Below are 23,242 nucleotides of genomic sequence, written 5' to 3'. Positions count from 1 at the left end.
GAACGCGGGGCAAAATTTTAGGTTAATCCGAGTTAAGTAGACCAAGTTGTGGTCATTATACTATTGCTGGTCAAATGGCATCAAATTAGGTCAATTTTAGGTCAATTTGGTCAACTTTGGTTCGGCCAGTTTTTGGACCCGAACTTGTGCAATCTTTTTGACTTACTTCTGGTCATTTCTGGGCTTTGGTGTCTTCATAAGACTTGTAGGTATGCATCTTAACTATTCATGGTTAAAATTTCAGGTCAATTGGACCTGTTTTGAGTGAGTTATGGCCTAAAAACTAACTGCTGCCCAATTGGTCAATTTTCAGGCCTCACTTGCACTTAATCCGAATTGGTCATTTTCTTATGTCACCTTGCAAGCAGAATTTTGGTATGCTTTCTCAATGAAAGTTGGCACATTTTGTGCCTAGTTTCACCTCCAATTGGTCTCATACCAATTGAGGTTACACATTTAAAGTTATTGACTAAAATGCATACTGCCCTTAACTACCTTACTTAAACATACATCAATTACACACTTACATTACTATATGTCCACTTCCCTTACCAATTCTGTTTTGGTTCATTACCAAAACCATATTCCACTTTACATTAACATCACTTTGGGCAGATTACAAACATCCTTAACACACCAATTAAAACTCACATTTACAAAGTCTAAGTACAATCACATATACACCTAAACCTTACTAGTTCTTACATACACTTTACACAATCAATCTATATACATATCCATCAACCTTAATGTCAATATTTCTGCCAACACCTTCATGAACACATACATTTATCCAAGAATCCCAAGGCTGCTGAAAAGCTTCCTCAACACAAAAGTGTCCTACAATTCATCAATTTCCATCCAAGTGCAAAAATCACCATATACATATGGAATAATTTACTAGGATATTAAATCACCATAACCAATATAATTTCTCATTAAATATATGCACAAATATTTCATCAAATACATAACTCCATGGCTGTCCAAAATGAACATCTCAATAACTCTTCAAACTTAAAAATTTTCTTCACAAATCCAACACCCAAAACATGTACACAAAGTTTAACAAAACAATCTTCAAAAATACAAACTTACCTTATGGTTCGAACTTGCCAAACCTTGATTAAACTTCTTGATTTTGGTATCAAGCTCTTCCTTATGATGTGTAGACAAACTTTAATGAAGAAATCTAAGTGTTTAGAAGTGAAGTGAATGGGTTAGATGAAGCTTGAAGAAACGGCAATGGTGGTTTCTCCTCTCTTCAATTTGGTTAGGTTTAATGGAATGAAGAAGATGAACATTTCAGCTGTTATAGTGGACTTACATCAGCCTATTTTATGTTTAGTTTAATCATTAGTGGCCCACTCACACAAATAATTCATATTATAAGCTTAACTATTCCACATTTAACCTTTAATTCTTGTTTTTTATTTTAGGTACCACCAAATTAATTTTTCATTTTATTTTCTAAGTGTAATATTATTTATTTTCAAGGGACATTTAGGTCAAAAGACAATTCGGGATGTCAAATGACCATAATGCCCCTGTTCGGGTTGCATTCCCGATTTTTCGGTAACACCGGGTTTTGTCTGTTTTTCGATTTCTCACTTTTCTTTGTACTAATTATTTAATTTTTCTTTGATCTTCCTAATGATATTTATTCTTCTATAAGGGTCTATTTAAGTCCTAAAAATGTTTTCCAGGGTTTCCCGCAGTCCAGGGCTAGTCAACGGTCCACGCCGTGACTTCCCGGTGCGGTCACCCATCGCTAGGGTTCCCGAGCTCGCTTAACTTGATTACATTTCTTTGCTATTATTTTTCCTTTGTTTTTCTTGTATTTTCTTTTCTTTTATTTCATTATTTTATGTCTCCTTACTCATATTGAAGTGTAGTTCTAGGCATCCTAGCTGTCCGGACAACACTGGTCACTGGAGCAGCAGAACGCACTACCGAACTTAGGGGTGTTACATTCAATCAATTTTAAAAAATCAGATTTAAATATGATTCAAACAACTTTAAAAATTCAGATTTGAATCACATTCAAACAACTTTTAAAATTCAGATTTGAATCACATTCAAACAATTTTTAAAATTTTTGATTTGAATCATAATTTAATTGTGTGATTAAAAATCCTAATTAAACATTTTAATTAGTCATATGATGAACCTTTCATCATGCAACAATTACAGAATTTAATAACAACCATGCGCACCATGATCTTCCAAAGCCATGCCCACCATGTTGGAGTTCATCAAGCATGCCGCCACACCTCTTGATCCAACCAGCACTGGATCAATCATCTCATGATCAAATCACACAATTAAATCATATAATAAACAATATAAATGGAAAATATAGTGGCTCTGATACCAATTGAAGGAACAGAAGCGTGAAAAACACAAGTTTATACCATTGAATTCAAAAATTTTCACCTAAGGTCACATGCATCATGCAAGATTTATTTTTATCTATTTGATTTCAAGGATAAACAACATATTAAAACTCTTTTAATATGTTTTTGGATCTGTATTTGCCATTTAAGATTTTAAAATTAATCAGATTAATTTTAGAACCCTAGATTAAATCAAAAACGATTACACTAACCTCTTGATGCCTCGCAATGTCTCGCGCCTTTGAGATTCGTCTTCAAAACACCAGATGTTGTCCCTCTAGCTAGTCCATACCAAGAACACCTATGGCAGCCCTTGAACAGCTTCTAAAGCTTTTTCTATTAATTATAAATTCAAGTTCTGCCTTTTAAGAGATTAGAGATGTAAACAGGACACTAGAAACAATTTATAGTGTTCTTAATTCAAGAGATTGATGGCTAATCTCTTTGAATTGATGAGAGATGAAGAAGAATAGAGGGAGGGCTGAAAAATGGCGTGACCAAGGAGTGTAGCTGCTGGTTGTATTTTATTTTCTCATAACAACACTTAAATAGCTAGGTTAACACATTAAACCCTTGCCACATGTCACCCTTTGATTAGCTCTAGGTTTAAGTGACCCAATCACATTGTGCCAAGTGTCAAACCTATATGCAATCTTGATTTTAATCATCTTACATGATTAAAAAACATTTGGAAAGCTTATGTGTTATGCCATGTGTCACCATCTCATGGTGCCACGTGTCACACTGCAAAATGACCAAAATGCCCCTGCGTCTTAATTTTGAGTTCTCAACCCAAAATAATTATTTTTCTTCTTCTAATTAATTTATATCAAATATAAATTAATTAATTAATCTCTATTAATTAATTTCTCATTAATTAAATTCATATTTAAACACTTTAAATATAAATTTAACTTATATTATACATCCAATAATCTAGATTTGGTTTCAAGTCATGCTAGGGACTTTGCAAACTAATTGCAAGTCAAACCTATTTAATTAATCAATTAAACTCTTTAATTAATTAATTAAATCATATTTAATTAGGTGATAACTTGTGTATGTGTGTGACTTACTAGGCTCATCACTAATTGGCAATGAGACATGATATCAACTCTTAATATCATCAGAACTCTTTCTTACCATAAATGATTTCTCTAAATCATTTTATGAACCTCATAGACCATGGTTAACACCTAGCATAGCATGCCATGGCCACCCAATTAGTAATAAGGTTTACCTTAAATGAACCTATAATCATATGTTACCATGCACTAGAATCTCTCTGTTACAAAATCCCAACTCAAGCTGAAGTCATGGTTTATGTCAAACTCCATTTGCTATGAATATTATGTTCTCTTTTAATTCCAGTTCTTGATTAAAACGATTTTCTCATCAGAAACTCTTTTCTGAATAAATCTATCTGTCTGGCAGAACTTGAAACATCAAGAACAATTAAATGAACATAGGATTTTATCTCTATTTACTTAGAGGAACAGATTCCATCTTGATCAACACCTACCTCCATATATAACTAGTAGGAGCCAACCCATGCCCATATACCCATACACAGTACAAGTATGAAAGCAGTATCAAACTCAAACTACATATATACAAGATAACTGTGCTATCTCAGGTCTAAAGATTATATGCACTGATATGATTTATGACAAAACATTGACAAGAGTAAACTCCATGTGCTTGTCATAAGTGTCACTAGTTCGGCCTACTTATCATTTATAAGTGCCTATCATGTTTGTTATATGGCATGAGACTCACCATTTAATCTTATTTATATCTCATATAAATAACTTGGGAACAAACATGAATAAAATCTTTCTAGATAAGTCATGTCCTTATTATGAAGTATCCTCGATTGTGAACCTATTTATGATACTTCGTGCTAGAAATATTGTCACTCATATTCTTAACAACTTAAGAATAATATTTCTAACAAAATATCAATGGACCTTTTCTATTACACATAAATATATTAGGTAACCAGAAAAGTGGAAATGCCTTTTATTAATAAAAATATGTACAAGATACATACTAAATGACTTGCTCTAGGGCATACTACTAACAGGGGAGAGACAGTTATTGCCTTTAAACATCATTTTAGCTGCACTGGCCAGAAAATGATTAGAAAAGGGTGTGAGGCATACTTGGCACATGTGATAGACACCCAAGTGGGGAGTCCAGCACTGAGGGACATTCCTACTGTATGTGACTTTCCGGATGTGTTTCCTGAAGAATTGCCAGGATTACCTCCAGAAAGAGAAGTGCAGTTTGAAATTGATGTTATGCCTGGTGTGGACCCAATCTCCATAACACCATACAGAATGGCACCAGCAGAACTAAAAGAATTGAAAGTGCAGTTGCAAGAGCTGCTTGATAAGGGCTTTATTCGCCCTAGTGTGTCACCTTGGGGAGCGCCAGTATTGTTTGTAAAGAAGAAAGATGGCACTCTCCGGTTATGCATTGACTATCGGCAGTTGAATAAGGTGACAATAAAGAACAGATACCCATTACCCCGCATCGATGACTTATTTGATCAGTTAAGGGGTGCAGCTGTGTTCTCCAAAATTGACCTAAGGTCAGGCTATTATCAGCTAAAAGTACAAGAGCAAAGTATTTCTAAAACTGCTTTCAGAACCCGTTATGGCCATTATGAGTTCTTAGTCATGCCATTCGGGTTAACTAATGCTCCGGCTGCTTTTATGGATCTGATGAACACTATCTTCAGACCATACCTCGACCAGTTTGTTGTGGTATTTATTGATGATATATTGGTCTATTCGAGGAATGCAGAAGAGCATGATAGACATCTACGGATTGTACTGCAAACTTTGAGGGAGAAACAGCTATATGCCAAATTGTCGAAATGTGAATTTTGGCTGAAGGAGATATCCTTTTTGGGGCACATAGTATCAGCAGAGGGTATTAAGGTAGATCCTAGCAAGATTGAAGCTGTCCTTAATTGGAAGCCACCCAGAAATATCACTGAGATTCGCAGTTTTCTGGGGTTAGCTGGATACTACCGTCGATTTGTGAAGGGATTCTCCATGTTGGCATCTCCATTGACCAAGCTACTTAGAAAGGATGTGAAATTTCAGTGGATGGACAAATGCCAGCAAAGTTTTGATGAATTGAAAAGATGTTTGACAGAGGCTCCAGTCCTGACTTTACCCACACCGGGTAAAGAATATACAGTTTACAGCGATGCTTCTCACAACGGGTTAGGTTGTGTGTTAATGCAAGATCAAAATGTCATTGCCTATGCATCACGCCAGCTAAAACAGCATGAGAGGAATTATCCGACACATGCTTTGGAGCTTGCAACTATCGTGTTTGCTCTTAAGATCTGGAGACATTATTTGTATGGGGAGAAGCGCTACATCTACACAGATCATAAGAGTTTGAAGTATTTGGACACCCAAAAAGAGTTGAATTTGAGACAGAGGAGATGGTTAGAGTTGATAAAAGACTATGATTGTCTGATAGACTATCAGCCAGGAAAAGCTAATGTTGTGGCTGATGCCTTAAGTCGCAAGACTATGGCAAGTCTACAGGTTACTCCTTTGTCTTTAGTACATGAGTTGAGATCATTACAAGCAAGTCTAGAGATTAATGATGAGGGGCAGACAGCAGTTGCATGGCATGTACAGCCAGTGTTAATTGATCAGATCAGAATGGCTGCTCAGAATGATGAAAAGTATCAGAAACTGTTGGAAAAAGTCATACAGGGCAAGAAACCAGAGTTCTCAATCAGAGGTGATGGTCTATTGCTACACCAGGGTAGAATATGTGTTCCTAATGATGTTGATTTGAGGCAGATCATTTTGAAGGAAGCACATGAGTCTCCTTTTGCCATGCACCCTAGTGGTACAAAAATGTATAGAGGGCTAAGGGAGCATTACTGGTGGATGGGTATGAAGAGAGATGAGGCAGAGTTTGTATCTAAACGCCTGACTTGTCAGCAAGTAAAGGTAGAGCATCAAGTACCAACTGGGTTGTTACATCCACTACCAGTGCCAGAATGGAAATGGGAAAGAATAACGATGGATTTTGTAATGGGACTTTCGCAGACACAGAAGAGTCATGATGCAGTATGGGTCATTGTCGTGATCGACTAAGTCCGCTCATTTTCGCGATCGAATGGACTACGCTTTGGACAGATTGGCGGTGTACATTGATGAGATTGTAAGACTACATGGAGTGCCGATCCATTGTATCGCATGCAGATCCTAGGTTCACTTCTAGATTCTGGGGTAGTCTTTAGAGAGCCCTAGGAACTAGACTAAACTTCAGTACTGCATTCCACCCACAGACAGATGGCCAGTCTGAGAGGGTAATTCAGATCTTGGAGGACATGCCACGGGATTGTGTGATTGAGTTTGAGGGTAGTTGGGATACACACTTGCCTTTGATTGAGTTTGCTTACAACAACAGCTACCAATCAAGCATTGGGATGCCTCCATATGAAGCTTTGTATAGCAGAAAATGTAGAACCCCGTTGTGTTGGGATGACGTGGGTGAAAGAAAAATGATTGGACCCGAAATTGTTCAACAGACAGAAGAGAAGATCAGGGTAATCAGAGATCGACTTAAAGCTGCATCAGACCATCAGAAGTCCTATATTGATTTGAAAAGAAGGGATATTCAGTATGCAGTGGGTGAAAAAGTTTTCCTCAAAGTTTCTCCTTGGAAGAGGATTATGAGATTTGGCAGGAAGGGGAAACTACGTCCTCGTTTTGTTGGGCCATATGAGGTATTGGAAAGAGTGGGTCCTTTGGCTTATCGTTTGGCACTACCTCCAGAGTTAGAGAAGATACATAACGTCTTCCATGTGTCTATGTTGAGGAGGTATCGATCAGACCCATCTCATGTACTACCAATAGAAGAAATAGAAGTGAATCCAGACCTCACATATGAAGAAGAACCCATAAAGATTATGGCTTATGAGGTGAAGCAGCTACGGAACAAGCAGATACCATTAGTAAAAGTGCTGTGGAACCATCATTCGGGCCAAGAAGCTACTTGGGAACGAGAGGAGGACATGAGGAGACAACACCCACAGCTGTTCAGAGATTGATACCAGGTAAAAATTTCGAGACGAAATTTATTTTAAGGGGGAAAGAATTGTAACACCCCCGTTTGCATAGCCTGGTAGATTTCACTGTTCCGGTGACCGGTGTCGGTCCGAACAATTAAGGGGATTAGAACCACACTTAAGACAACTAGAGAAACCATAAACACAAATAATTAGTAATGTTCAATTAGTTAAGTATAAATAAGAAAAATAAAACATAAGAAGTTAAACGAGCCGAGAGTCACAGCGATGGGTGACCTCCTCGGGAACGACTGCGAAGTCATTTTAAACTTAAATTTCGAACCATAAAATGTGACGCTGCGCTCCTTAGGACCATTATAAACACAGTGGAAAAGAGAAAATCACGAAAAGGAACTGTTAAGCCAGTTAAATAATTAGGTCAGGGAGTCGAAAGAAATATTAGATTATTTGCAAACTGGGATGAACCGGCGAGGGGTAATTTGGTCAATTGACCCCGAGAGCTGACTCCTGACCCAACTGTCAAATAAAATTGGAGAAAAGAAAATTTCGGAATCGATAATTAAATTAAAAAACTAATAGAAAAATAGAAATAAAAAAAAAAAGAGAGAGGAAAATCAAAAAGTTAAAAAGGTGGTGACATCATATATGAGGTCATAAATAAAATTTATTTATTTGATAATTTGACTAAGTCAATTAAGAGATAAATATCCAAAATAAAGAAACAAAAATCATTTTTGCTTCTTCTTCTTCTTGCTAGCCGAAACTCCTTCTCTCCTTCCTCCATGAATTTCCACCATTAAAGAGTTATTCAACCTTGAATAACTTAATGTTCTTTCATTAAAATTAACCCTAAATGTAACACCCTCCCTGTAGCAACTCCGTACATTCTACTGTCCCGGTGACCAGTGTCGGTCCGGACAGCTAGAACGTCTGGAAAAATATTTAAACTAAAGTGAGAAACCATAATTAACTCGAATATTAATAAGAAAAATTTAGGAAAAATTTTAGAAATAAAATACAACCAAGTTAAATGAGCCGGTGCCCTAGCGATAGATAACCTAGTGAGAAGTTGCGTTTCTCGCAACTAGGAGCCCTAGACCCGGGAGAAAAATTATAAAATAATTATTGGGACTCCAGAGAAGAATCATTGAGGTTCCTATGGCATTAGAATACCAAGAAAATATTTAGAAAAAGTTTTCAATCGATACAGACAATTTTGACCCGTTAAGCCAAACGGAGGGCATTTTGGTCATTTCGTCTTCAGAGATGATTTTTGGCCGACTTGTCCAGTTAAGTAAATAATTATTATGATCTAAAATATGAATAAATATTGTTAAAAATTGAATTAAAAATGGGTAGGAGAGAAAAGAAAAGAAATTGAATGAAAACTTGAATTATGACATCATAATGATGTCATCAAAAAGGCCTCCACCAATCACATGTTAACAAGCACTCTTAAACCAATTAAAAAGAAAAGAAATGAGTTAAAAATTTAAAAAACTTTCTGCTCTTCTTCTCCAAATTTTGGCAGCCCTCTCCCTCACCTCTTTCAACCTCCATGAAAGCTTCCTTGTAAGCTTGATTTCTCCCTTCATCCCACCATAAAACCCCATCTTCCCTTCACAAAAATTGGTCATCACGATTTGTGCAATACTTGGGCAGCAAAAAGAAGTGAAAATAAAGAAGTTTTTCAAGCTTGGATTGGCACACAACAAGGTTAGTGCCCAATTTATTCTCTCTCTCACTCAATTCATGTTTAAGGACATGATTTAAGTTGAAATTGCAAGTTTAATGTATAAATTGAACTTTGAGAACTTGGAGACTTGAACAAAATTACGGTTTGCTCATGAAATGGTATACGAACATTCTAATGGTCAATTAGTGACCATTTGAGGTAAATTGACCACAACTTGGAGTGAATTGTAGCATTAGAAAACTGATTTGGTATGCTGCCTAGTGAGACTTGTAGGGTGGCTGTGAGTCCAGCCTGTTTAGACAGCCATAACTTGGGCTGTGTAAGTTCAATTGGTGTTTGGCCAATTGGACATGAAACTAGACACATAATGGCACAACTTTGGTGAAGAAACTATGTCCATAAGACTAAACCAAGTGGACCAAAAACTTGCCCCAATCCGGGTGTCCTGCAACCAGTTTCTGCAGAATGACCAAATGAATAGTGATTGTTCATTTGGCCATAACTCATTATAGAATGGCCCAATTGACCTGAAATTTTTCCAGCAACAAGCTAAGATATAGAGCAACAGCTTTCATGAAGAAACCTACCCCAAATTATGACCAGAACCTATCCAGCAATTGAGTTGCAGTCACTGTTCACTGCATTGTAGATATGGTCAGCCCTGAAAATTTTCAATCCGGCCAGTTGTGGTTTTTGGACCATAACTTGAGCTACAAATCTCCAAATGGAGTGATTCAAAAAAATAAATTCAACTAGACAAAATAAGGAACAACTTTCATGTTATCATTTTTCCAAAATCCCACTGTAACAGTAACTAATGGAACAGTAAAGATAGGGTATGAAAACTGAAAATTCTGCTCCATTAATTTTAAGCTTAGAAATGGTATTGGTAACCAATACCAACAAATTTTGAATGCAAAATGTGGTATGTTGGGAGTGTTAAAACCAATGTACCTATTTTCTATGCAAAAGTCAACATTTTTGTTGACTAAGGAAGGGAATAATAACACCAAAACTTGAAATTCAAAAATTGTAAAATTCAAAAGTTTCAAATGCCCTAGTATACCTAACAAGATTGGTTTGGATAGTTTGGCATGCCAATAGTGTTCAGTTAGCAGTACTGCACATGGCATTATACTATTCTGTGATTTCATGGCTTTTAGCCATTCTTACATTGTGTTGAGATTTGGCCTTGTGCCTGATGTTATTACAGCTTGTTAGCTGTTCTGTTGCACACCGGGAGATACATATGTGACCGATGGTGTGACAGCCCGAGGTACTTGATACCCAGTGCCAGTTTACCCGTTTATCCAATCCAGTTGTCCAGTATAGGTTACTTGGGCAACCAAAAATGAAAGTGGATAAATGTAATGAAATAATGAATATAACCAGTACAAAATAAGTACGATTATAAATACTCAAAGAAAATTTATTTATAATGAGACATTAATACATTCACTACATATTTATTTTCTGTTATTTCTTTTTATTATATTATTGGCACCACTAAGCATTATTGCTTAGCGCGTTGCTTTTGCCATGTGTAGGTTCTGGAGATTCTGACCGAGAGTCCGGTAGACCACAGACTGGGTGAGACCTCCTGCAGCTCTGCATAGTGTCCGTGTCACCTCACCATCTTCAGTGCATTGGTAGGACACTAGGTTTCATTTTAGTATTTTGTAACTAACTTTTATTTTCTTTTGTGTAAATGAAACTTATGTAATGTATTTTGATGTTCATGTAAATAATGAAATTTGTGATTATAAATGGAAAATTTGAGTATTTACTTATTGCTTATATATGAGTACCATGAGAAATGAATGATTGAGAAATGGAGATGTTGTTGACAATAAAAATTATATTGAGATTTTGATATTGGAGTTTGAGAATTATTGAATATGATTATTGGAAGTGTTTTTCACAGGTTCCGAAAAACTGTTTTCTCCATTTTTAGCCGGTACACTGCCGGATTTTCTATAAAATTTTTGGAACCTCAAATAAATTATAATTTCAATAAATGACTTAAATGAATTATATTTCACAAGTTATATTCAAAACTATGATAAAAAATAATTAAGGAAGAATAAAAATAATTACGATAAAATAGAGTGTTCTGGTACACCGTGGGACATAGCTTACTCGGATATACTGTAGACGAGTAAAAGGTGTCACACTAAACCCTAGAAAACCTCTAAATCATCATAGAAAGGAAGAATAGAGGAAAGAAAAAGTGTGAAGTTGGAACAAAAAGTGAAGATCAAAGGCTTCACCTAAGGTTGGTATTCTAACCTTCAATTTCTATTTTAAATGCATATTTAGTTGTTGAAATGAGCTTAGAACTAATGAAATGAAAGCAAATATGGGGGGGGGGGGGAGGAAAAACTAAATTTTCGGCCAGCTTGAAGAAGGGACATAATTTGTATGGTTTGATGCATTAGAAAGAGTTTAAAAGCCTTAATTAGTTGAATGGTTAAGTTGAAATTCTTAAATGTGATTAATTGAAACAAGGTAGTGAGATTAGGGTTTGGAGGCCTAGGGTTTTGAGGCAAATTTTGGAGAAATTCATAAATGATGACTTTGACCAATTGTGAACTGAAAAATGGTCAATAATGACCAAAGGAGATGTGTGGGAATTGTTAGAGTGGAAGCCAAATTCGGAGGTTGAAAGGTCATGCTGCCAACTTTGAAGGACCAAAATGGAAATTTTACAAGTCCAATTGATATGCCATCAATTGGAGATGAAAATAGACATAAAATGCCACAATTTTCATTGAGGAACCATGGCAAAAAACTGACTAAAACTTAATGAACCAATTGACCAAAGTGAAATGAGAGCAGGCTGCCACTGTACAAATTGACCAAATGAACAGTGTTTGTTCATTTGGTCATAACTCGAGCTAGGCAGGTCAAATTGACCTGAAATTTTACCAGTGGTTAGATCACATTTATATCTAAAACTTTCAAGAGGAATACCAACCCAAATTATGCCATTAACCTAATCAAATTATTGGGCAAAGTTGAGTTACTGAACCTGCAAAACTGCAAATTTCCATTTGAACAGTAAAGTTCCAATGGTTATAACTCTCTCTAGAAAACTCCGATTTAGGCGATTCTTCAACTGATAGAAACCTAAGACATAGTAGAACATTTCGTATGAAGGAAATTAGACCAAATTATGGACTTAACTTGATCAAATTACTGAACGAAGTTGGATCAAAAATCTGCCAGAACCAAAATAGTAGTATGAACAGTGCACGTGAACAGTAATTGTATTTTTGGCTATAACTTGAGCTGCAAAACTCCAATTGGGGTGATCCAAAAATGAGAATACACTTAAGACAATAAGGAACATTTTCTATGAAGGAAGGTTTGCCAAATTCTAATAGTAGATTGACCAATGGAATAATGTAACTAAGAGCACCAAAACTAAAATTTGACAATTTTGCAAAAAGGACTTAAGCTTTGAGAAAATGACCAAAACCAACAAGTTTGGTGACCAAAATGTGGTATGTGGGTGAAATTGGAGTTCCCATACCTATTAAGCCTTAAAAAGTCAATAATTTGACTTGAATAGTATAGTGAATAGTAACCCGAAACACAAAAACTTCAAGAACGTCGAAATTAGTACATTAAAGCTAGGTAAAAATGAAGTGAAATTTATTTTTAGATTTATGCTAAGTTATGGTACTGAAACACTGTGAAACTGTGTGTGTTTCAAATTGAAAAGACTTGAAACTCAAAGAGACCGAGTCAAGGCTTCAAGGCGACTCGATCAGTTTGTGCACAATAATAATTGTTTAAATATTTTAATCTAAAAAATTTGACTTCTTTGATTAATTATGTACTGTGTTGCCATTTTATAATCGTAAATGTGACTTTGGAAATTGATCAAATTTCTCATAAATTGTTTGTATAAATTGTTTTGAATTGATTTTATGTTCACACTTAGCATGACAGTACCACATTATTCCTCCTCCATTTATGGGGTTGAGATCGTTTATTTTCCTCCCTCTCTGGCTTGCCAGTTGAGGTTGTATATCGAATGAGTACTCATTAGCTAGCTAGCCACCTCCCTCATTGATTTCGATTAATGGGGTTGAGATTGCTTTGTCGTGGTGTACAACGCGGCATTGATCGGAAATTTTGTGTCATGGCTTAAGTTGTGTATGACTTTGGCAACACTGTGTTTATGAAATTGTTTGACTAAACTGTGTTTAATAGATTATTTGACAAGATGATGTTATTATGAACTTTAATATTTGTGAAATGTGATTGAGAAACATTTAAATTGTGTTTGGCAATGAATGATTTATTTATTGCATTTTAAATTTTTATTGTGCACCACTGAGTATTTTTATACTCAGCGATGGCTTATTTTGCTGTCGCAGATAAAAGCAAGGAAAAAGCAGCAGAGTGAGTCACATCGAGTGGAAGATCACACCAATCTTTTGTACGGGTATTATTTTATACCCTTGTAGATAATTTTGATGTAAATATATAAATGTTGTATGTATCAATGTAGTTGAGCAGTTGTAAATAAATTGTAACAATATTTTTTTTGGATTTCCTTCTGTAAATTAATATTTGTACTTATGAATTTCTTACTTTATACTTTGTGATTGGAGATATTAAATATTTTGAGATGATAAGTCTTGAATTGTATTATGAAATTATTTTGAAGTGTGTTGAACTGAGTTGATTGAGTTATTGAAAGTTGGGAGTTGTGAAATATTTTTGGAAGTGTTTTTTTTAGGTAATTGAAGAACTGTTTTCTCCAGTTTTCAAACGGAACTCTGTCAAAATTTTTATAAAATTTGCAGCAAAATTTAAAATGGACAAAATTTTTACTAGTATTTAAGCTTGAACAAATGGTTTTTAATTCTCACCAAAATGCTCACCACTTTCAAAATGTAAGAAAATGGTTTTAAAATCCCTTGTAGGGTACTTAATGAGTTATCGGTAGGTGAAGTTCGGTAGTTCATTAAGTATTCTACGGGATCATGTTATGCCTTACAGAGAGGTAGGGTGTGACAGAACCAGCCGATTTCTTCTTTTTCTCTCAAGTTCCTCCCTGGCCATCCATGGCCAAGCTCCATGCATGCATGAAGTAAGCCAATTTCTTCCTAAGTTCCTTCATCAAAGTTAGTTTACACCACTTGGGCAGTAGATTGGCAATAAGTGAAGGAACGGAAGCGTGAAAAACACAAGATTATACCATTGAATTCAAAAATTTTCACCTAGGGTCACATGCACCATGCAAGATTTATTTTTATCTATTTGATTTCAATGATAAACAACATATTAAAACTCTTTTAATATGTTTTTGGATCTGTATTTGCCATTTAAGATTTTAAAATTAATCAGATTAATTTTAGAACCCTAGATTAAATCAAGAACGATTACACTAACCTCTTGATGCACTGCAGCGTGTCTGCGCCTTTGAGATTCGTCTTCAGGACACCAAATATTGTCCCTCTAGCTTGTCCACACCAAGAACACCTATGGCAGCCCTTGAACAGCCTCTAAAGCTTTTTCTATTAATTAGAAATTCAAGTTCTGCCTTTTAAGAGATTAGAGATGTAAACAGGACACTAGAAACAATTTCTAGCGTTCTTAATTCAAGAGATTGATGGCTAATCTCTTTGAATTGATGAGAGATGAAGAAGAATAGCTGGAGAGGCTCAAAGTGGCGTGACAAATGAGAGGAGAGGCTGCTGGTTATTTTTTTCTTTTCATAACCACACTTAAATAGCTAGGTTAACACATTAAACCCTAGCCACATGTCACCTTTTGATTAGCTCTAGGTTTAAGTGACCCAATCACATTGTGCCAAGTGTCAAACCTATATTTAATCTTGATTTTAATCATCTTACATGATTAAAAACATTTGGCAAGCTTATGTGTAATCCCATGTGTCACCATCTCATGGTGCCACGTGTCACACTGCAAAAATGACCAAAATGCCCCTGTGTCTTAATTTTGAGTTCTCAACCCAAAATAATTATTTTTCTTCTTCTAATTAATTTATATCAAATATAAATTAATTAATTAATCTCTATTAATTAATTTCTCATCAATTAAATTCATATTTAAACACTTTAAATATAAATTTAATTTATACTACACATCCAATAATCTAGATTTGGTTTCAAGTCATGCTAGGGACTTTGCAATCTAATTGCAAACCAAACCTATTTAATTAATCAATTAAACTCTTTAATTAATTAATTAAATCATATTTAAATAGGTGATAACTTGTGTATGTGTGTGACTTACTAGGCTCATCACTAATTGGCAATGAGACATGATATCAACTCTTAATATCATCAGAACTCTTTCTTACCATAAATGATTTCTCTAAATCATTTTATGAACCTCATAGACCATGGTTAACACCTAGCATAGCATGCCATGGCCACCCAATTAGTAATAAGATTTACCTTAAATGAACCTATAATCATATGTTACCATGCACTAGAATCTCTCTCATAAAATCCCAACTCAAGCCGAGTCATGGTTTATGTCAAACTCCATTTGCTATGAATATTATGTTCTCTTTTAATTCTAGTTCTTGATTAAAAGATTTTCTCATCGAAACTCTTTCTCGAATAAATCTATCTGTCTGCCAGAACTTGAAACATCAAGAACAATTAAATGAACATAGGATTTTATCTCTATTTACTTAGAGGAACAGATTCCATCTTGATCAACACCTACCTCCATATATAACTAGTAGGAGCCAATATATGCCCATATACCCATACATAGTACAAGTATGAAAGCAGTATCAAACTCAAACTACCTATATACAAGATAACTGTGCTATCTCAGGTCTAAAGATTATATGCACTGATATGATTTATGACAAAACATTGACAAGAGTAAACTCCATGTGCTTGTCATAAACGTCACTGGTTCGGCCTACTTATCATTTATAAGTGCCTATCAAGTTTGTTATATGGCATGAGACTCACCATTCCATCTTATTTATATCTCATATAAATAACTTGGGAACAAACATGAATACAATCTTTCTGGATAAGTCATGTCCTTATTATGAAGTATCCTCGATTGTGAACCTATTTATGATACTTTGTGCTAGAAATATTGTCACTCATATTCTTAACAACTTAAGAATAATATTTCTAACAAAATATCAATGGACCTTTTCTATTACACATAAATATATTATGTAAACGGAAAAGTGGAAATGCCTTTTATTAATAAAAATATATACAAGATACATACTAAATGATATGCTCTAGGGCATACTACTAACAATCTCCCACTAGCACTAGAGCCATTCATTACAATACCTTAGACCCATCTTCTCAAGATGTCGATCTAACTGAACTTGTGACAAAAGCTTAGTGAATGGATCAGCAGGATTTTTCAGCTGATGTTATTTTTCTGCATGGCTATATTGCCTTGCCCAACTATATCTCTGATAATATGGTAGTGCCTTTCTATGTGTTTGGATTTTGGTGAGACCTTAGTTCCTTAGCCTGTATGACTACTCCATTGTTGTCACAGTGTAATGGAACTGCTGACTCAATGGAAGGAACTACTGTAAGTTCTGTCACGAACTTTTTAATCCAAACAGCTTCCTTTGCAAAGATCTCAAGCAAAGAATATACTCAGCCTCTGTAGTGGAATCTGCAATGTGCTCGCTTGGAACTCTTCCAACTGACTGCACCTCCATTACAAATGAACACATATCTAGAGGTAGACTTTCTATCATCCATATCTGATTGGAAATCAGAATCAGTATAACCATCCAATTGCAAGTCTCCACCTCCATAAATCAAGAATAAATCCTTAGTTCTTCTCAAGTACTTAAGGATATTCTTGACAGCTATCCAGTGTTCCAAACCTGGATTGGATTGATACCTGCTAGTCAAACTAACAAAGATATGCGATATCCGGCCTAGTACACAACATTGCATACATTAAACTTCCAATAGCCGAAGCATATGGAATCCTGGCCATCTTATCTCTTTCTTCAGGTGTCTTTGGAGACATCTCTTTAGAAAGATGGATACCATGTTTCACTGGTAACAATCCTCTCTTGGAATCAAGCATGTTAAACCTCTTTAACACCTTTTCCAAGTATAGACTTTAGGATAAACCAATTATTCTTTTCACTCTATCTCTATAGATGCGAATCCCAAGAATATAGGTTGCCTCCCCTAAGTCTTTCATAGAGAATGTATTTGACAACCATACCTTTATAGTCGTCAACATACCTGTGTCATTACCCATCAACAGTATGTCATCCACATATAAGACAAGGAAAGTGATAGCACTGTCACTAACCTTCTTATATACACATGGCTTATCCTCATTTTTGATAAAACCAAAGGATTTAATGGTTTCATCAAAACGGATGTTCCAACTCCTCGAAGCTTGTTTCAACCCATAAATGGATCGCTTTAGCTTGCATACCTTGGAAACATCTTGGGATTAAAAACCCTTAGGTTGTTCCATGAAAATGTTTTCTTCAATGTATCCATTGAGAAAAGCTGTTTTTGACATCCATCTGCCAAATCTCATAATCATAGTACGCAGCTATTGCTAATAAAATCCTAATTGATTTAAGCATGGCAACAGGCGAGAAAGTCTCCTCATAGTCTATTCCTTGCCTTTGGCGAAACCCTTTCGCTACTAGCCTTGCCTTATAGGTCTCTACCTTTCCATCAGAACCAATTTTCTTCTTGAAAACCCATTTGTTCCCTATAGGTATAATACCTTCAGGTGGGTCAACAAGATCCCAAACTTGATTCTTATACATGGAATCAATCTCGGATTTCATAGCATCAATCCATTTTGAAGAGTCTATATCTAATATAGCTTCTTCATAGGTAAGTGGATCATCCCCATGATCTACTTCTTCATGAGTAGACAACTCTTGTTCTTCTTCATGAAGAAAACCATATCTCATTGGTGGATGAGATACCCTGGTTGTTCTACGAGGAACAGCTGTAGATGTTTCATCAACGGGTATAGGTTGACTAGATGAATCTATATCCATCTGATCTGTTGGTTGGTCAGAATTCTCCAATTCTAACTCTATTTGCTTTCTTTTGCCTTCTTCTTGAACAAACTGTTGTTCAAGAAATATGGCATCTCTACTTATCACAACCTTTTGTGAAGTAGGCAAATAAAAATAATATCCAAAATTATCTTTTGGATATCCAACAAATCGACCTTTTTCTGATCTGGTATCCAATTTATCAGTGTTTAGCTTTTTGATATAAGCTAGACAACCCAAATTTTAACATGCTTAAGACTTAGTTTTCTTCCATGCCATATCTCACAAGGTGTGGAAGAAACCGATTTTGATGGAATCCTATTCAGAATATACAAAGCTAATTCTAATGCAAATCCCCAAAAGAAGATTGGCATATCAGTATAGCTCATCATACTACGTACCATATCCAATAGGGTACGATTTCTCCTTTCAGATACACCATTCAACTTTGGCGTTCCTGAAGGAGTCAGCTGAGAAACAATGCCATGCTCTCTCAAGTATTCATCAAATTCAGTACTCAAATATTCACCTCTACGATCTGATCGAAGAGCTTTAATAGTCTTTCCTGTTTGATTTTCTACTTCAGATTTAAATTCTTTAAACTTTTCAAAGGATTCATGTTTGTATTTCATCAAATACAAATACCCAAATCTTGATTTATCATCAGTAAAGGTAATAAAATAATGAAAGCCCCCTCTAACCATTTCTTTAAATGGACCACATACATCACTATGTATTAGCTCCAAAATATTTTCAACTCTTAGCCCTTGTCCAACAAAGGGTGATCTAGTCATTTTGCCCTGAAGGCAAGATTCACAAGTTGGAGTAGGCTCAGAGCCCAATGAGGATAAAATCCCCATTTTCTCCAGTTTTGCAATCCTATCTTCTGCAACATGACATAACCTTAAGTGCCAAATATATTTTGAACTTGAGTTGGTTTTCACCATGGCATTGCATTCATTTAGATTGCTATACTCTGGCCAGTGGAAACACTTTCTTACTGGCAATGGAAACACTTTCCTATTGGCAATGGAAACACTTTCCTTTGCCTTCATCAGCTTTAGTCTTCCTTTTCTGTTTAGCTATTTTCTTGGAAGGACCAGGAATCTGAGGTTTCTTTTTCTTATTGCCCTTCTTCTTGTTGGACTTTCCAGCAGAAGAAGATGCAACCAAAGCTACCTCTTTTCCTTTATTGCACGGCATATTCTTTTGGGCAATAACCACATGTTGAGTAAACTAGCTAAGGTGCATTCTGTTTAGTCATATGGAAATTTGTCACAAAATTCCCAAAGACTCGGGGAAGGGATTGAAGGATCAAATCGTCTGTAGTTGGAAATCCATGTTGAAGTCAAGATGTTCCAACCGCTCAATTAGCCGAATCATCTTGTGGACATGATCCCCAACATTACATCCCTCGGACATCCTCATACGGAATAGCTGTCTAGATATCTCATACCTAGCATTCTCTTTGTGCTCACCATACAACTCTTGTAGGTGAAGGAGGATCTCACTCGCACTCTGCATGTTCTCATGTTGCTTCTGTAACTCATTACTCATGGAAGCAAGCATGTAACACTTAGCTCTCATATCATGCTCCTTTCACTTGTCTAAAGTTTCATGTTCCTCTTGTGTGGCCTCTGGAGGTAAGGGACCAGGAACATTTAAATCTAGAACATATCCTATATGTTCAAGGTTCAGGACAAGTTTCAAATTTCTTAGCCAATCAGACATATTAGGTCTTGTCAACCTGTTGTGATCAAGTATACTTGCAAGGATATTGGATGGTGGTGGTTGTTTTGTGCTCATTTTTATCAGAAAATTAACTGCAGAAAATAACCAGATTAATTAGTAAATGTATCATGTAATTAACCAAAATGATTATGGTCTTTTAATCAAATTGGTCCTCCCACTAACTTAGTGAATCCTACACTTCCAAAGTAGAAAACGGAAATCCTAGTTGGTTGGATTTCTAGTGGGTGATTGAATTCTTATAATTCTGTTGATCATCCTCAGGTACATCCATTATTGGAATTACAATAAACTATAAGTGAGCAACTCCTTGCCCATCACATCTCATGTGAGGTTCAATCCTTTACCTAGCCCCTAATGCTCAAAATCTCAGGTACATCCATTATTGACTTATCTTGCATTAGTTAAGTTGATCCCATTGAGTCAGTAATTATGCAAATAATTTTAATGTCCTCAGGTACATCCAATATTGGCCACCAAACCATTTACATATTTACAACATCTCATGCTTAACAATTATTCTTAAAAAAATCTCTTAAATTAATTGCATCTCATGCAACTATTTAAAATTTCTTAAAATAATTGCCCCAATGGAGGGCTTATGTTATAATTACTTTAATTATAGCATTTCCAACTTAATCATTTATTTGGAAGATTTTATAGCCATCCTAATTACTATTAAGGTCTCACTTTGCACATTATCCATTTAGCATGCATATATCATATAATTGCATACATTCCCATACATCTCATGCATTCATGGATAAGCGATAAATATGGTATGATCATGGACTTTCTAAGGGATTCAATTGAGCCACCAAGAATTGAATCAGGGCATTCCTAGGTGCATTTCATTCATTCATTTTACAAGAGTTGCTGAAGGAGTACATAATCAACACTTGATATTGAATTCCTCCCACGGTCCCACCAATGCTCTTGACCTCCTTGAACTTCTTGCAATCCAATATTACATAGTAATCCTTGGCATACCAAGGCGAATTTACAAGAACTTAAATAAATGAAATTACAACCCAAAAATATTACAAACTTAATAATACATGCCCAAAATAAATTAAAATAAATTAATTAATTTACAATCCCAAAGAAACATAAAAGAAATAAATCCAATCACATTGGTCTTTTATAGTCCATGATTATCCATCATGCATATCACTATTTAACAATTAAATAAAACATACATACTTAAATTAAATTGAATATCTCATATTCAACTTAAAAATCCAGATTTGAATATGATTCAAATAAATTTAAAAATTCAGATTTGAATCTCATTCAAACAAATTTAAAAATTCAGATTTGAATCACATTCAAACAACTTCAAAAATTCAGATTTGAATCACATTCAAACATTTTTTAAAAAATCAGATTTGAATCACATTCAAATATTTTTTAAAAAATCAGATCTGAATTTTATTGAATCAATTTTAAAAAATCAGATTTAAATATGATTCAAACAACTTTAAAAATTCAGATTTGAATCACATTCAAACAACTTTTAAAATTCAGATTTGAATCACATTCAAACATTTTTTAAAATTCTGATTTGAATCATAATTTAATTGTGTGATTAAAATTCTAATTAAACAATTTAATTAGACATAAAATGGATCTTAGATCATACAACAATTGCACATTCACCATCCATTTACCTTTGCACACCATTGTGATGCATCAACCATGCGCACCATGGTGTTCATCATTTGTGCCGCCACCTTGACTTTGCAACCAGCAATAAACTTTTGATCTCACGATCAAACACACAATTAAATCATATAAACATCAATCTAAATGGCAAATATAGTGGCTCTGATACCAATTGAAGGAACGGAAGCGTGAAAAACACAAGATTATACCATTGAATTCAAAAATTTTCACCTAGGGTCACATGCACCATGCAAGATTTATTTTTATCTATTTGATTTCAATGATAAACAACATATTAAAACTCTTTTAATATGTTTTTGGATATGTATTTGCCATTTAAGATTTTAAAATTAATCAGATTAATTTTAGAAACATATATTAAATCAAGAACGATTACACTAACCTCTTGATGCACTGCAGCGTGTCTGCGCCTTTGAGATTCGTCTTCAGGACACCAAATATTGTCCCTCTAGCTTGTCCACACCAAGAACACCTATGGCAGCCCTTGAACAGCCTCTAAAGCTTTTTCTATTAATTAGAAATTCAAGTTCTGCCTTTTAAGAGATTAGAGATGTAAACAGGACACTAGAAACAATTTCTAGCGTTCTTAATTCAAGAGATTGATGGCTAATCTCTTTGAATTGATGAGAGATGAAGAAGAATAGCTGGAGAGGCTCAAAGTGGCGTGACAAATGAGAGGAGAGGCTGCTGGTTATTTTTTCTTTTCATAACCACACTTAAATAGCTAGGTTAACACATTAAACCCTAGCCACATGTCACCTTTTGATTAGCTCTAGGTTTAAGTGACCCAATCACATTGTGCCAAGTGTCAAACCTATATTTAATCTTGATTTTAATCATCTTACATGATTAAAAACATTTGGCAAGCTTATGTGTAATCCCATGTGTCACCATCTCATGGTGCCACGTGTCTGCTACAAAAATGACCAAAATGCCCCTGTGTCTTAATTTTGAGTTCTCAACCCAAAATAATTATTTTTCTTCTTCTAATTAATTTATATCAAATATAAATTAATTAATTAATCTCTATTAATTAATTTCTCATCAATTAAATTCATATTTAAACACTTTAAATATAAATTTAATTTATACTACATCCAATAATCTAGATTTGGTTTCAAGTCATGCTAGGGACTTTGCAATCTAATTGCAAACCAAACCTATTTAATTAATCAATTAAACTCTTTAATTAATTAATTAAATCATATTTAAATAGGTGATAACTTGTGTATGTGTGTGACTTACTAGGCTCATCACTAATTGGCAATGAGACATGATATCAACTCTTAATATCATCAGAACTCTTTCTTACCATAAATGATTTCTCTAAATCATTTTATGAACCTCATAGACCATGGTTAACACCTAGCATAGCATGCCATGGCCACCCAATTAGTAATAAGATTTACCTTAAATGAACCTATAATCATATGTTACCATGCACTAGAATCTCTCTGTTACAAAATCCCAACTCAATTTGAGTCATGGTTTATGTCAAACTCCATTTGCTATGAATATTATGTTCTCTTTTAATTCCAGTTCTTGATTAAAAAGATTTTCTCATCAGAAACTCTTTTCTGAATAAATCTATCTGTCCTGGCCAGGAACTT

The 23,242-nt window shown here is 34.9% G+C and overlaps 1 protein-coding gene across 1 annotated transcript in view; it reads left to right on the top strand.

Annotated features, from left to right (window-relative positions):
* Nucleotides 1–4,873: 4,873 nt before the first annotated feature.
* Nucleotides 4,874–23,242, top strand: part of LOC131180114 (uncharacterized) — a gene marked incomplete at its 5' end in the record, with an annotated part of 40,931 nt that continues 22,562 nt past the window's right edge. The window contains one exon of the mRNA XM_058147732.1: nt 4,874–5,529. Within this exon, the coding sequence (XP_058003715.1) occupies nt 4,874–5,529 (656 nt within the window). The remainder of the gene's footprint in view (nt 5,530–23,242) is intronic.

Source organism: Hevea brasiliensis, chromosome 5 (assembly GCF_030052815.1).
Source record: "Hevea brasiliensis isolate MT/VB/25A 57/8 chromosome 5, ASM3005281v1, whole genome shotgun sequence".
Classification (NCBI taxonomy): domain Eukaryota; kingdom Viridiplantae; phylum Streptophyta; class Magnoliopsida; order Malpighiales; family Euphorbiaceae; genus Hevea; species Hevea brasiliensis.
This window is presented reverse-complemented; position numbering and strand designations above follow the sequence as displayed.